The sequence below is a fragment of the Oenanthe melanoleuca genome, chromosome 5 (genome assembly GCF_029582105.1).
Source record: "Oenanthe melanoleuca isolate GR-GAL-2019-014 chromosome 5, OMel1.0, whole genome shotgun sequence".
NCBI classification, from domain to species: Eukaryota; Metazoa; Chordata; class Aves; order Passeriformes; family Muscicapidae; genus Oenanthe; species Oenanthe melanoleuca.
In genome coordinates, this window is record NC_079339.1 from 31170145 (window position 1) to 31185326 (window position 15182).

General features: G+C 35.6%; 1 protein-coding gene across 1 annotated transcript in view; it reads right to left on the bottom strand.

The window, feature by feature from the left end:
• Window positions 1-5684: 5684 nt before the first annotated feature.
• The window catches only part of SPRED1 (sprouty related EVH1 domain containing 1), a 57172-nt gene continuing 47674 nt past the window's right edge, over window positions 5685-15182 (bottom strand). Inside the window, exons 5-6 of the mRNA XM_056492685.1 lie at window positions 11623-11781; window positions 5685-7065 (exon numbers count right to left, since the gene is read on the bottom strand). Coding sequence (XP_056348660.1) covers window positions 6415-7065; window positions 11623-11781 — 810 coding nt within the window. The 3' untranslated portion in view covers window positions 5685-6414. The remainder of the gene's footprint in view (window positions 7066-11622; window positions 11782-15182) is intronic.

Here is a 15182-nt window from a genome sequence, read left to right on the forward strand (position 1 = left end):
TCATACAGGAGTGGTTTGGCAGGTTACAATATTGGAGTGAGGAAGATTAGCCCATAACTCAAAGCCAGTTTTGCATACAATAGTAAGTTTAATCATCTTAACAGGCTTTCTTAGAGCTACTTTTATCACTAACCACAGAAACAGATTTGATTGATCAGTACTGAGTCTACATTTAGAAGGGTGTCTCCTCTTCTTTGAAACAGTTATTATTTGGTTAGCTTATTTACCCTGATTTGTATTACTCAAAATCAGAATGCAGAAGAGGTTTTTGTTGGTGGTTTAAAAAATAAAAAAGCAGCAAATGCCAAACATGAAATAACTGTTCCTGTGCATTACCTTGAACTGACATAGATAATTGCATATTGCTAAAAACATCGGATGTAATTTGGTAGGTACTGAGATGTGCCTGGAGTCTGCCAAACCACCACTTAGCTAAAATCACAATTAATCTGAAAAGCTTATTCTGTCAAAGACATTATTTTCTCAAATATTCCTAAACCCCTCGAGTCAGGGCATGGATATCTAGAGATACAAGTTTCTTGAAGAACTGACTTATCTCGTTTTTTCCTTTTTCTTCTAGGTGAAACCAAGTATTGTTAGTGATTCACAGTATGTATTACTCAAAGCACAATTAAGTCAGATCCCATTGTGTGTGTATACACACTCTCCAATCTCAAATTAAAGGTATAAATGTGGATTATTTTTTATTGTCATTCATTTACTCGTTATGTCTGTTTCCAAACTGTTTAATTACAGCTGGTGTTCTCCAGTTATGGAAGTGATGATACAGTCCTACAGATTGAAGTCCTTCTGTTCCGGCACAGGATCCTATAGTGATCCATGACAGTAAGCCAAAAGCTTCAGGAAACAGTGATACAATGGGGTAAGTATTAATTAATTGCTCAGTGACTTGGATATTTTTGTGAATTCTCTTTAGAAACTGGCCACCAGCTCTATGAACTCCAGCAACTGAGTTTGACACAGCAGCAAAGAAAAAAAGGACAAGAAAAAAAGGAGAAGAAACAGAAAGCCCCCACAAAACCCACCACCACAAAACCCACAAAATAAAAAACAAATCAAGAAGAAAAAAGAATGAGAAAAAAAACCAAGAAAAAGAGATCAACAAGAAAAAGAAAATAACAAGGACCCATTACCTACCCTTTTTTTCTTATTCAAACCCAGAAGATTGTGCATTAACCATGACATTAAGGTAGATTTGTCTGAAATGTAAGACTAGGTTTCTAAATTGTATGAAATCATGTTTAACACTGAACTACTTTCCTCATATGCGTTTTTCACATAGTTCTATAGTTTTGTCTACTAACTCCTCATTTTATTCGCCATTCAATTAATTTGTCTGTTTCATTTCTCTGGTAGAGGTGCATTTTCACATCATCAATTAAAAGCTCAAGTATCTACAGTTTATAGTCCATGTAACATTTACACCTGGCAATAAAAATTCTTCAAGTTAGCAACTGATCAAATGAACAGGAAGAATTACTTTATTGGCTGTAACCAATAAGAAAGCATTTGTAAAACCTAGAGGCAAATACAATTCAATTTAAAATAATCTATCCTAAACCCTGATCACTGAACTTTCAAATTACAGTCTCACAGATTCTACTTGTTCATTTTTCTTCATGGACTGATTAGTTTCCCTTCCTTTTCTGGTGTATATCTTATTCTGTAACTTATTCAAAGCTTAGAATTATATTCAAAGATATGCATTTTTGTGGTGGGGTCAAGTGGGAACTCAGATATATATGTTTTATGTAAAGGAATTTTGACCTCCTCAGAATGATGTCAATGAGTATTGCTGTGCATACAAAGCAAACTGGTATAAGCCCACGTTTCTTTAAAAGTTTATATCAGCTCTTAAAAATGGTTCCTACAATGAATGATGCTGGTAATACCTGTATTTACTTCGTTTTATTCTATTCTTGAGCTACAACATTTCATTTCATTTGCACTGTTCTGAGCAATCCCAACACAGAATGGAAAACATGTTATTTTTTTCAAGATAGTTTTAATCAGGTAATTACAGGAAAAACATTGAAACAGTTTTTATGGTGCTATCTACTATGTCTACTTACAAGGATATGATGTAACAAACCAGTTACAAACTTAAAGACATATTTACATTATATACTCAAAATAACAAGCTATATCCATATTTTTTAAGCAAACACCTATGGGATGAATTAATTAAATTATACATCATTTAGTAGATGCAAATAGCAGTTGAGGTTTAATGGAAACAATATACACATGAGGCACTTGGAGGTCATTAGGGTGAAAAGCAAATGGCACCAAGCAAAAGAAGGAAAACAGCTTATACTGTAGCTTTAAACATGAAGGCTGCTTTTTTACCATACGCATTGATTTCTTTAACGAACCACAACTTTTACAGTTAAGAGAAGCTTTCAGAGGAAGAAAAAAAAAAACCCAAAATGAAAACCCAACAGCCCCCTCAACCCGTCTTTATATTTAAATGCACCAAAGTAAACAAGTTTTATCCACCCAGCTGCTGGACTAATAGTACCATAAGGCATCTTTTTAAAGTTCTTGTTTTTGTTGCCAGCCAGCGATCCTGATCTTCATGTTACTAATATGAATATATAGCTGTACTGGCTGCACATTGTGCCATAAGCTTGGAAAAGAATTAAAGTCTAATTTAAACCTGGGCACTATTTACACAAGTGTTCAACATTATCCTCCAGGTACACACTGAAGAGAACTCATCCAAAATGGGAATGTTATATTCCAACACGCACAATTAAGGCATTCTTCAAAATACCTTTGCTTTTCTAGAGAAAACTGCATTGGTTAAGACTGAAACATTGCTTCTATAAGCTCTTGAAGAGCTCTATAACATCATGCTGTTTACTAAACAGTTACCATAATAATTGGAGATTATTATTAGATATTGCTTTAACCATGCACACAGTTGTACTTATATCCTTCACAGCTACTGAATTTCATGTGCGAGAGCACACACCCACCTGTGCATACTCACAACTTGATTTGTATCACAAACCAAAAGGCCAAATTCCCTCCGCATGAGCATCAAAACTCCATCACTTTGCTGTGGGAAGAACTTTGAGAGGGGAAATTAATAAAATAATCATCATAATAAAAAAGAATAATAAACCCCCTTTCTTCTAAGCCCAATGAAACTATCAAAAGAATTTTAATTTCATTCCTGGTTCTTATGCTCCTGTAACAGGCCATCACAACTATTTTAAACCTAACAAAATTATGGTTAAAGCATTTTTACTTCAGTATTAATAATGAAACTTAAGAGACATGACAAGCTAAAGTACCCCAGTCAGATTGCAAGTGAGTTCTGTAAATTCGTGGCTGCAGCAGAACCTAAGGGTGCCCCCTAAGCCGTGCGCTGCTAGCCCGTTAACTCGGTGTCAGCAGGAGCTGTGCCTGCAGGCTGCCCAGCTTTCCCCCAGTAGATGGTGCCCGAGCGCCGCTCTCCCTTAACTTCCCCAATTCCAAGGGGAAGCCACTTTCACGGCAACCGAGGCTTTCAGCGAGCGAGGGACTTAATATTCAGTGGCCGTTTCCGAAGGCTCGGAAACAAGCAACACAAAGCTCTGCTACTACATGCCTGACAAACTACAGCTCCGATGTTAAGGATTACAGACCGGGGAAGAAATTTCCAAATGCTCATGAAAGTTTTTCAGAAGAGATAGAATGAATGTTACGTGCTGCCGAAGCCAGATGATGCATGGATGCAACAAGCTGATCTGGAATGGGTTTGCTGTATGCCTACCTTCCCCTGCTCATCTCCTAATTGTAACAGTGGGTAAGATCCCTAGCACCAGAGAAAAAGTACACGTGCATGCAACTAAAACCAATCCTTATGCAACCTTGGATCTTTGCATTCCTTTGGTCTCCCAAACCAGGCAAGCTGGCTGCCACTTGCAGCACAACAGGAACAAGCAAGCATGGGCCCATTCAGTAACTGCCTTTAGATGATACAAGTCTTCAAAGAGAAAAGCAAAAGGTGAAAACATTTCAGCAGCTAAGTAGTTAAATGCAAGGTGAAAATATTAATGCACACATTTGATAAAAATATTAAAGTTTATGTGTCATATAAAATACAGTACAGGACCAGGAGTTTCACTATGTTGTATAGTGCTCAGAGGAAATTGCTAAAACTAATTTCTTTCTGAAGTATATATACAATATTATTATATAGCATATTCGTATACAGCCAGCAAGTTCTTTTCTTAGGTTGTTCATATCTCTCTACCTTGAATTGGAACCTAGCACTTACAAATAATAAATTCCTCTCATTCACTAGAAAAACATCACCATTTTTTAAAGAAAGTTGTTTTTAAAGGTAACAGTCTATTTATTCTAGGCAACCAAGTTTAGCTGAAAATGTGTGAAACATGAAAACCAACCAGAGTAGCAGCTTTCAAATACGTAAATAAGAAAACCCAAGACTGCTGCTACCATGTCATATTCTTGGACTTCAACCATCCAATCAACTCTTAATACAAAACTAGAAGCTCTTCCATAACTTCTATAGTTACCAAGATATTTGTCTTCTTTTTCAATGTGAAATAATACTTTGAGATGATCTATGTACACAAGGTGGTCAATTCAAGCTGTAATATAAATATAAATGTTTTCTTTTAAAAAGTATTTTACAGACAGTTATATACATTTGCTCATTTCACTTCTGGGCTACAAAGGAAAATGAAGGGGCTTGATACATGCAGAAAAAAAATTATAAAAAAGATACTGAAGAAATGCATGTAAGTGAGAAAAGTAAGTAATGCATTTTTAAAATTAAAATTATTTGATTCTGTGTTTAATAACAGGGTATACTAAAGACAATGAGTCCCACTCCAGCCAAGATGTTAAACAGGCACCTTTGCTAATGAATTATGACTGTTTTTAATGTTTTACATATTTTTAGTAAGGAGTAAATGATTCTTATTTCATAACACAGCACAACATCTAATGCTTTTAAAAATTCTCTGTGGGTTAATTTATTCTTACCTGAAAATTAGGCTAAGTACAAAACTGTAAGAAATGCCATACACAATATACCAGCACTCATACAAATACATACACACACTCTTTCACTCTCCAGCCTCCCTTCCCAGCCCCGCCCTCAAATTTCCCCAATTAAGAAGGTCACTCAGTTTTGCCTGGGCTGTAATTTATTTCTCAAGCTAAGTCTTTTGTTGTTCTTTTTGAACAAAACACACAGTACTTTTGTTCTTGCCCGTTCAAATTAGAAAAAGTTGTGGTTCAAAATAATGAAAACAATTTCACTTTTGTTATTAATCTTTTGTTTTAATCATAGTACTTGATAAACAGCTGAACAGGATCCTAGTTTAACAGAAGGATAAACAAGAACACTGATGACAATTTGTTACAACTGCCTTAATGTACCTTTTGCTTAATGAACATTTGAATATGCAAGAAAGTATTTTTGGAGAATATCCCAAAAGAAAACAACTTGCTGGTTGAACAACAGAAACAACATCCTTTTTGCTATTATGTTGAAATCAAAGTCATTTATATATAAAAATAAATGTTATGTTCTAACAAGAACATTTTAGACAATTACATCTGTGCTTAACAAAAAAAATATTGGTCACTCAAGACTAGAATAATTAATATTTTAAAGGTTTTTAGATTATCAGAATGCATGGATACAACTCAACACAAACTGTAGCTGAAGGGAACCAGGACTGAAAATATCAATTTGTCCATCTGGAATAAAAATGCAACTAAATTAACTATTTAAAATACTACCATGGAATGTGACAGTAGATATGGTCCATACCTACTATATCAGAGGGAAGGAAAGTTTAACATGTAATAATTCGTACCTTACACATTTAGTTAAATATAAACATTTGTTATTTATACATAAAGTTGCTTCCAAAAAACTATTAATAAGTGATTTAGTTGCACTTAAAATCAGTTTCATTTCTCATTTGCTGAGTATTAACTTTTCTTAATCTTAAATCAACTGTCACTAGTGCACTTTTAGTTAAAATTTCCCCTCAGATAAGTTTTAATCCTTTTAAAAGAGCCCCCTCACCTAAACCATGAATGTACAAAGTGGCAAAAGTTAATCCCTTTTAGTATAATCATAGTTTATATACTCATTTTATAGCCAATAATAAGAACAGGCTTTCCTTTGCAAAATCTCCTTCACAACTTGCAACAAATGCCACGCACTCAAAGGAAATAGTTAGGCGTGGCTAGCACTTGTAAAATGCCAAGGTCTGACAAGTCTTGTTGCTTCCTCCACATCAAGCATCTCTTACATGAAAGAAGATTCCCTTCAGCTTGCCAAAAAGCTTCCACAAATCCAAGTTAGATGCTTCCTGGAAACAAAGATTTTTCAGCTCTGTTTGGCACAAGACTGATTCATCCCGCAGCTTTATGCTTTCCTCCACAGCACCCACACACCTCACCACAGTGATGGCATGCTCTCAAGGGGAGGTAGCAGCACATACATGGAGCAATGAACGAGAGTGCCACCAGTGCTAACCAGCGTAAGCAGAACTTGTCATCACTAGTGTCACACGAGCAAGGATCAGAGAAATCTCCTTCAGAGTCTGACATGCAGTGATACAGCATGCTCTCTGCGCAAAGCATGCAACTAACTTGGTAGATACATCTTTTAATAGGATCTGGCGCATCTTGACATTTTCCTCTGCCATTATCTTCATGATTAAACCTTTCCTGGCAGTATATACAGCGGGAACGCTCACCATCCTCTTTTCTTCTCTTCGAGTTTTTAAATTTTGATGAGGAAGGCTGAGTTTTAAATACCACAGAACTCTTTGAGTCTTTCAACTTAGTTCCATCCCCACATGGGTATAAATAGTCAGATTTTTTACTGTCTGATTTAGAAAACGGTATATTTGAGTCTGCGTCATCCCTCTCCAGGTCATTCTTCCACATGTCAGGATGCCTGTAGTCTGCATAACGACGTATCAAAATGTCACGAGGGTTTATTCTGACAATTTCATCTTCGTCCTGAAAACTAACATGCCTGATTGACTTCAGTGGGACCTGAAATGGCAAAGTAAGAGAAGTTTACTTTGGTGAAGTCCCAAATTTATGTCCACCTACAATGTAAAACTTAGATTAGAAAACTAAAAAAGCAAAATTTTTTCTCTTGTTGCCTGAGGATAAAAAATTCAGATTATTTTCTCACTATTACAATTTATAAGCATCCCCACAATAATGAGTCTTCTGCAGGGTATTAGGTCTATGAGCTTTAGTATTCTTTCCTGAATTTTTAGTGTCTCATAAGAGCTTTGGGTATTTTGGTATCCGCATAAAACTTGGTGCTGCCCTGTGAATTATGCTCAAAATTAGAGTGTTAACATCTTAAAGTGGAAAATAATTCCACAGATTAATTATGCCTTATGTGCTTATTTTATGTGATGATCTGCTGCTTTAGGACTAACTCTCCAATATATTCACTATTCTTTTATCCAGGAGAAGCTTTCCTTAATTCCTGCTCTAAGATTTCAAACGCTCTCCAATTTATAACAAGAGTATTGAATACTGGTAACATATTATGAAAGCTGTGTTCTAGATAAGGATTTTGCAGTATGAAGAATAACATTCACTGTGACAATCAATCAATAACAGCATCTTTTGAATGTGTCTCCCCTTAGCTAATATACAGAACTTAAACTGATTAGTTAGGGCACTGGCAGACAAAGACCCAAAGTACTTCTTAAATTTTCAGTTTGCAATGAACTGACCATAATTTAAGACCTTTTACTAAAAAAGGAAAGTAATAAGAAATGTGCTAAACACATACAAAACCAGCAGAGAAATAAGATAGAATTCTTGTTTTTTCCGCCTTACAATGAAAGGGCACGAGGGCATGAAAAAGTTGTCAAAAATGACAAAATTCAGAGAATCATCCAAACTGAAATACTGCAGGCCTTAGATATCTAAGTGTAAAATAGTGGATTACCACTGAATGTTACTGAAATCACATTACAAGTGATTCGCAAGAAAAGGTGCAAATAATGTCAGGATAAAAATTTAGCACATGTGTATAAAAGTAGCCCCTGAAAATAGCAGACAGTGAAGCAAAAAAGCAAGGATTTCACTATGCCTCAGTATTTCTACCTTACAGGTGGCAATTATTTTCCTACACTGTAGGGCTATTATAATCAGAGCCAGATTATGAGTGGGCTTCAAGTCAAATTCTGCCTTTTTCTCTGTCAAGTGCACAGCCTGTAAACCATCTCTCAGAAAAGGCAAAAAACCCTTCCGCTCCCTAACCTATTAGTCTTACAAATTCCTCCAGAATCATGAATTACTTAGGAACAATCTTAGGCATCAGTATTGTGGCTTTGAGAGGGTTTACCTTCTTAGTACTCAAATTACTGAGAATTAATGTGTCACCATTCCACAGTCAAGTACAACAATTGAACAGCATGTTCCTAATCTGTTGCAATGTGTGAAAATACTGAAGATGAAGTTTTAGGTTAAAACACTTCTATGTGACTTTGCATGTGTCTGTGCTCCCACTGCTTGAAGTCTGCGTGTCCTGGTTTTGGAGTAGGAGACAGAGAAGGGAAAAAGGAAGGCAGCTGGAAAAGAGGAAGGAAGAGCTTCTTAAAATATGCTATCTTCTGATTATGTAAGAATATCTGTAGCCTGCTCTAACCATCACTTCCCTGCTCAACAATCCTTGTGTGATGAGTACAGAACTGTAATTAGAGATGTTTTGCCCTGGGACTTTCAACTGGAGTATGCTAACAAGAACAATTTTTTTTTCTTGGCTCCAAGCCACATAGTTGAACTTCCACAAGGTTTCAAGGATACAGGGAGAAGAAAGGTTATATCCTATTCAGCTAACATTGCTTCTTTTCCATACTTCCCTGGGCTCCTATGCAAGCAGTTAGGCTTCCCCTTTGCTTATAAAATATGCAGACTGCTTCTCAGCTCTATTCTGTTTTCAAACAAGAGTAAGAATCTATTGTTTAGCAAAAATAACTAACTATGGCTAATTGGCTTATTTGAACATTTTACAGCATAAATTTATTTAAGAAAAAAAGCCACAAAAGTAATTAGAATTCCATATGTTACAGGCATAAAAGGTCCTTACCCCACTGTCCACTTAGAATATTATGCATGCACTTAAGACAGTAAATAAAACTCATTGTTTAAAAGAAAAAAACCCTAAAACCTCAATACAAAAAAGCCACCCTCAACATCCCATTCCCCAGGCAGCTAATAGCCATTAAAGATCACTACAAATACTAACAACTGTAGAATGTGACCTCTCCTTAGACTTTGAAGGCTTTTTATTTGTTTGAGCAGAACACATCACATACATAGAGCACATTTATTTTTTTCAAGATTTGAGCCCAACACCTAAAAATGCTTAACTGGCATGTTACAAATAAGGCACCACTACATTCTTTATGGCACTGATATTAAGAAATATTTTTTGAGCAGAACATGCTGAAAAATAAGCAAACTGGAAAAATGCTGGAATGAGCTTACTCATTGGATATTAAATGGGACTTATGTGAATGCATGAAGTACATGAAAACTTAGGAAGGGAGGAAGAATGTTACAGCAAACTGAAATTCCACAGAGAATCCGATTCTGAATATGATTAGCCAACTGGAAATTAGGCAGAGAATTTTTGCTGACACAACTGAACCCACAAGTATGGCACCTTACTTGAAGGGGTGCACCTTTAAACAAGACAGTCACTTCCTTGGTACTGTGGCCTTTGCTGTTTCTCCTTAGAGAGATACACTTGATTTTGGGTCACCTTGCAACTTCTCAAAATGAAGACACCAGCAGCTGCCTACATCATCACAAAGTACTAAGTTTAACACACATCTGTGTATCAGAAGCTGGAAAGCTGAAGGACTTGAGTGTTTTTTTTACTAACAGTCAAAATATTACAGTCAAATCTGAACTGCCATTAACCACTTTTTTAACTGGAGCATGTACTTCTTGAGCTATTCAACTTATGAGCACACTCTTAAGTAAGAGGGTTCAAACTTATTTACACAAAATTGAAACAAATTCAGTAATTGGCTCAAGATTGGCTGGTCACATGCATGGAGTTTAGCAGAGCCAGTGCAGTTTGTGCACATAGAGAATGCCAGGTTTTGGTGACCTGTCTACATCTAAATGCATGCAAAACCATGCAAAAACCAGAGTGTGTCTGTTGCTTGCAGGTGCTATGAGAACAGTATTTTAAAGAATATCTACTTAAATTTTCATGGAATTCCCCATAACTTCACTTTTCAAGAAGTGAATTCTAACATTGTCATTTGAAAGAAATTTCTATTTAGTTTCTATCAGACACTGACTAATCAGTTTAACACAACCTAAATTATCACTTTCTAAGTGGATGATTTTATACATGCTTTTGAAACGTACAGGTATTTTAAGCTACTGCACTTTTCTTTAAATGCAGGCAAGACTAACAGGACATACATCACTAGTTACTGTAGCCATTAAATATTAGCTGCAATAACCAACCTAAGAACCCAGGCATTCTATTCTAAAAAAATATTTACAATTCTCTTTGCAAGTAAATGGGAAGAAGGAAAAATATGTACCTTTATAGGAATAAAAATATGAGGTGATTTATACAAAGAGATAATTGGAGTAGATCAATGATTAAAGATGCAAAATTAATCATTTCAAGGTTCTTAGTTCTCCAGATGACCCTGCTTGCTTCTTTTGCCCAATAAAGCAGTTTAAGAGTAGCTGATATAGGTCTTAAGTACAATCCTATTTTTCTCTGCAAAAAATAACTGAAAGTACTAAAAAGCTTTATTTCAAGCAGCAGAGATATTTTTTGGTAAGTCTTCAGAACTACTTGAAATTGCATTCTACTTTGACTTCTGATATTCAGCATATTCTAAAACCTTCCTATGTAGTTGGTTCTTGACATAAAACCACCAAATTAATTATAGTCCAACTTACTAAGACTACTTCTCTAGTCTACGAAAAGTGTCAGTTCTTTCAGCTTTAGAAAAAAAGAAAAATGTATAGTGCTAAAGGAAAAGCTGCACCAATGGCTGAACACTTTTCATACATAACGGATACATATATTTTCCTTTCTGCACCAAAACAGAGTACTTTAGTTTAAACAGGCATTTAGAAAGCATAAGCAATGTTTCAATAAAAATATTTAGCAGAAGTGCCCTACTGTACAGTGCATCCAAGACAGCACTTTTAAAGTTACTTTTCAATATTTCTAAGCAAAACAGCATCAGTATACATGTAACCAAAACTGAGCTAATAACCAATTAACATTTTCTGAAAAAAATTAAACAGCTTTTAAAGACTGTAGATAGTGAAATCTGCAATACAAAAACAGACTTCAAAAAAATTAAGGATTTATTAATGTAGTCTGGTGCACTAAAAAGATAGGTAAATACCTTCACAAAGCTTCACCTCTGCCATAATAATGCTATAATATTTCAGCTGCAAAGTTTATATTGAACATTTCAAGAAGTTGAGAGCATGTGGACTCGGAACACAGCGATTTCTTGTCAGAAACTACATACTGTGCCATTAACACAGCAAGCAAAGTAAGGACAGCTATTTTATTAGTATTCTTACCTGGTTAGGTTGGCTTGGTAAACAGGCTCTCCTGGTGTTGAAATCCTCAAATGTTGAAGGCCTTAAATTTGCACTATTGTAGGTTTCACTGGTTACTACAGTTTCATGTTGAAAAGGGTGATCTTTCATTAGCGAACCTGATGTATTCTCTTGAGCAGTCTAGAACACATAAGAACTCCCTTGAAATGATTTTTGCATTTATATAAAAACAACACCAAACCCAACAATTTTATACATAAATGTGTTAATATTCTGATTCTAATATAATGTGTTAGAGGTATCTATAAACACAAGTATTCTTAAACACACATTTTTGAAAGCATTTAGAAGTAGGCAAGTATTTTCTTTACTTTGAATCAGCCTTGGTAAATACAGAATTTCTCTGCAGACACTATACAACTTGGATATATTCCTTTGAAATACAGTTGCTAAATCAGATTTCTTTAAGGAAGTAGAGATTAACTTGTCTGTGAGATGATGTTTTCTCTAACTACCCACGAGGCTGCCAGTATTTACAAAAAAACAATGGGAGAAAAAAAGTTTTGAGACTAATAAGGCAAAAGCTAAACAGATCTTTTAATAAATTAAAAGCAAAATCAGCTGGAAAGGAAGAGAAAGTAAATTTTAACCTATACTGGCCCAATTAAAATATCTAATTGCAGGAAGTGTGCATTAAAAATTAAATTACTGTCTTTTCACAATTACAGTTGTATCAGGCAATTTGATACAAAAATGAGCCCACGGAGCAATATATGATGAGATAGCTGCAGGAGCTGTGCCATTCAGAAGGAAGAGGAAGTATGTTTGGGTGGAACTTACTGGCTTGTAAGATGATTCAATTTCTGAAATGAATTGAAAAACAAACAGTTCTCATTCTTTAAGCTTGACTGACTGGGACATACTTAAGATACAGCAGAGCATTTTGATACAAATTCCACTGGGCCACCAAAAATGTAGTGTATGTTTTGTTTGCTGTAAAGTTAACTGGCTGTCATGATGGATAACACAGAAAATTCTGGCATCATCCAGCTTCCAGCAATGAGAATGTTTCAGCTTTATTATAAGGATTTGTATGTATCAAGAACACATTTAGAGGAAAAGAATAAAAATACTACAGAAAAACACTGAGGCAAAGGCAAACCTGAAGTTTTGGCAGGTTAAGTATTAACTCAAAATCATTAGTCTTCACTTATCAAAATACTTGAGGAACTTATTACAGGATTACATTAATAAAAGCCTAATGTATCAAGTTCTAAAGCATCTAGACAACATGAAGTAGCTGGTCTGTAGCTGATTTTGTAGGAGAAAGAAAATCATCCCATCACTAAGAATTTATATATTGTTTCAGAAGCACCTTGTGGGAAACACTAAATTTAGTAATTAATTCATGATCAGTGTAATTAATACTAGAGAGCATACACCCCAAGAAAGACAGAAGCTCACTCAATCAGGTTAAAGCTCCCCTGAAAAATTCTGAAGACAGGCAGAATGCCAAAAAGAAGTACTACTTTCAGATTCTTGAGCATGACAGCACCACAAAGTAATAGACTCTGTTATTGTCAAAATTAAATTTTCTGGTCAGTGTTGGAAAAGGAATATAAAAGAAATACTGGAATGACTAGCAACAATTAGACTTTATATATGTATACTTATTTTAAGAGCAAAAAGCATAAAATATTAGTGCAATAGCAAACATCTTCATAGCAGGAGGTACTCCTGCAGATACATTGCTCAATGACATAAAAAGCTTCCAAAACAGTGGCTCAGATCACAGAAGAGCTGTATTCAAAATGAGGAAGAAATGCCTATGACCATTTTTGGTTAGAGCACTGTTGAAAATTATTACAAGTATTTAAGCTAACAGCTAGAAGCCATTTTACAGAAATCACAGTGATAAGCATCCTCTTCCTTCCTTTCCCCTTCTCCTGGCTATTATAAATTTGAGTGGTCTAGGGAGAAGGGAGCAAAGTGCAAAACTTCTACTCCTTCCTTTCCAAGGAAAAAACACATACTACCCACAAGCCAGTCTTTATCCCTGGGTGAGATTTGCAGCAGCCTCCATTATTTTCTGTCCCTTCAGGTGATTCACACCTTTCTTTAAAAATAAACTATCTACACAACAGAGGAAAAAGGGCACATGCTCACACAGGCAGACACAAGTACTCCCCTTGGCAGCCAAGGAAGCCTCCATCTAATGAAGGACACAGGTACAGATCTCTCTTACTGTGCTAACTAGCAGTGCCAGATGATGTATGAAACCCAAACCTTAAACTTAAAGCAAACCTTTGTGCCCTATACGCAGCAATTATCGAAGAATGCTATCAGAAAATTCCAATACAGATACCACAATTCCAACTAATTGACTTCAAGGACAAATTTCAGGGTGGCAGCAGACAGAGAAAAGCATGGGACCTTTTGTAAGGCAAGAACTCACTAGACAGAATTTCTGAAAGCACAATGCTCAGCTTACCAAGCTATCCACTACAAGTAAGTGGACACAGGCTGACTTCTGGTATTAAAATGAAAAGCAATCATGTCAGTTCTTTAGCCAATAGATATTCACTATGCATAATTACAGAAATGACAGATGAACATGCTGAACTCTCTGCTTTTAATTAAACTGTAGTTTTGATACAGTCAAACCCCATTTATTAGTATCCAAAAACCTTTTCCTTGGACAACACTCCAATGTTTTGTTTGATTACAAGGTCATAAACACCTGAAAATTCACAGTTATAATGGAAACACTGACAATCTGAAGTAGGAAGACGTAGAAACAAAAATGGTATTGTGTTGAAAATACATTTAAGTAAGAAGCAAACATATAAAGTTTTCCACAAGAACATATATAGAGTATCACACACTAACACAGATGCACACATTCTTCTTTTCTACTGTCCAAAGCAATTACACCGCCCACATTCAATATTCTTTAACCACAGCCTGCAAAGTACAGTACTGGCATAGGTTATTCAGTATCATCTGTAAAGTAACCTACGCCAGTTTTTAATGCACAACGGAAATCTGGTTTGCTCCCAGCTGCTGGTATAATAATTACTGTCCTATGGTTGCTAAGAGATACTCTGAATTTTTTTTCCAAGACTACTAAAACATTTCTGTGCGCACAAGCAAAAGGATGCTGGGTAAAGCAATAAAATGACTCCAGCTGTAGCTCTCCAGCAGAATTCAAAGCCAGATGACAGCTGTAGAGAAAATGAAAACCAGACTGAGCTTCTCTTGTTCTTCAAATTTTCTCTCCTTACTTCTCCCACTTTGCCAGAGCTAAGTCTGGGAGAGAATTCAACATTGTTCTGCAAACATTGTTAAAAATGTCCTCCTCTAAGTAAGTTTAATGATTACACAGAAGGATGGATGAGAGACCACATTTCCGCTGCATCCCAGTTCCTGCATTTACTTCCCATGAGGCCTGAAAATCTGCTTTTGGTGCTAACAACACAAGAAATGTTTAAATGCTTTTTCCTTAATTTTTCAGTTCTGAATAAATGATACAGGTTTAAAAAACATCTGAATGACTTCTTTCTGCTTTGGCTATTTCTGAG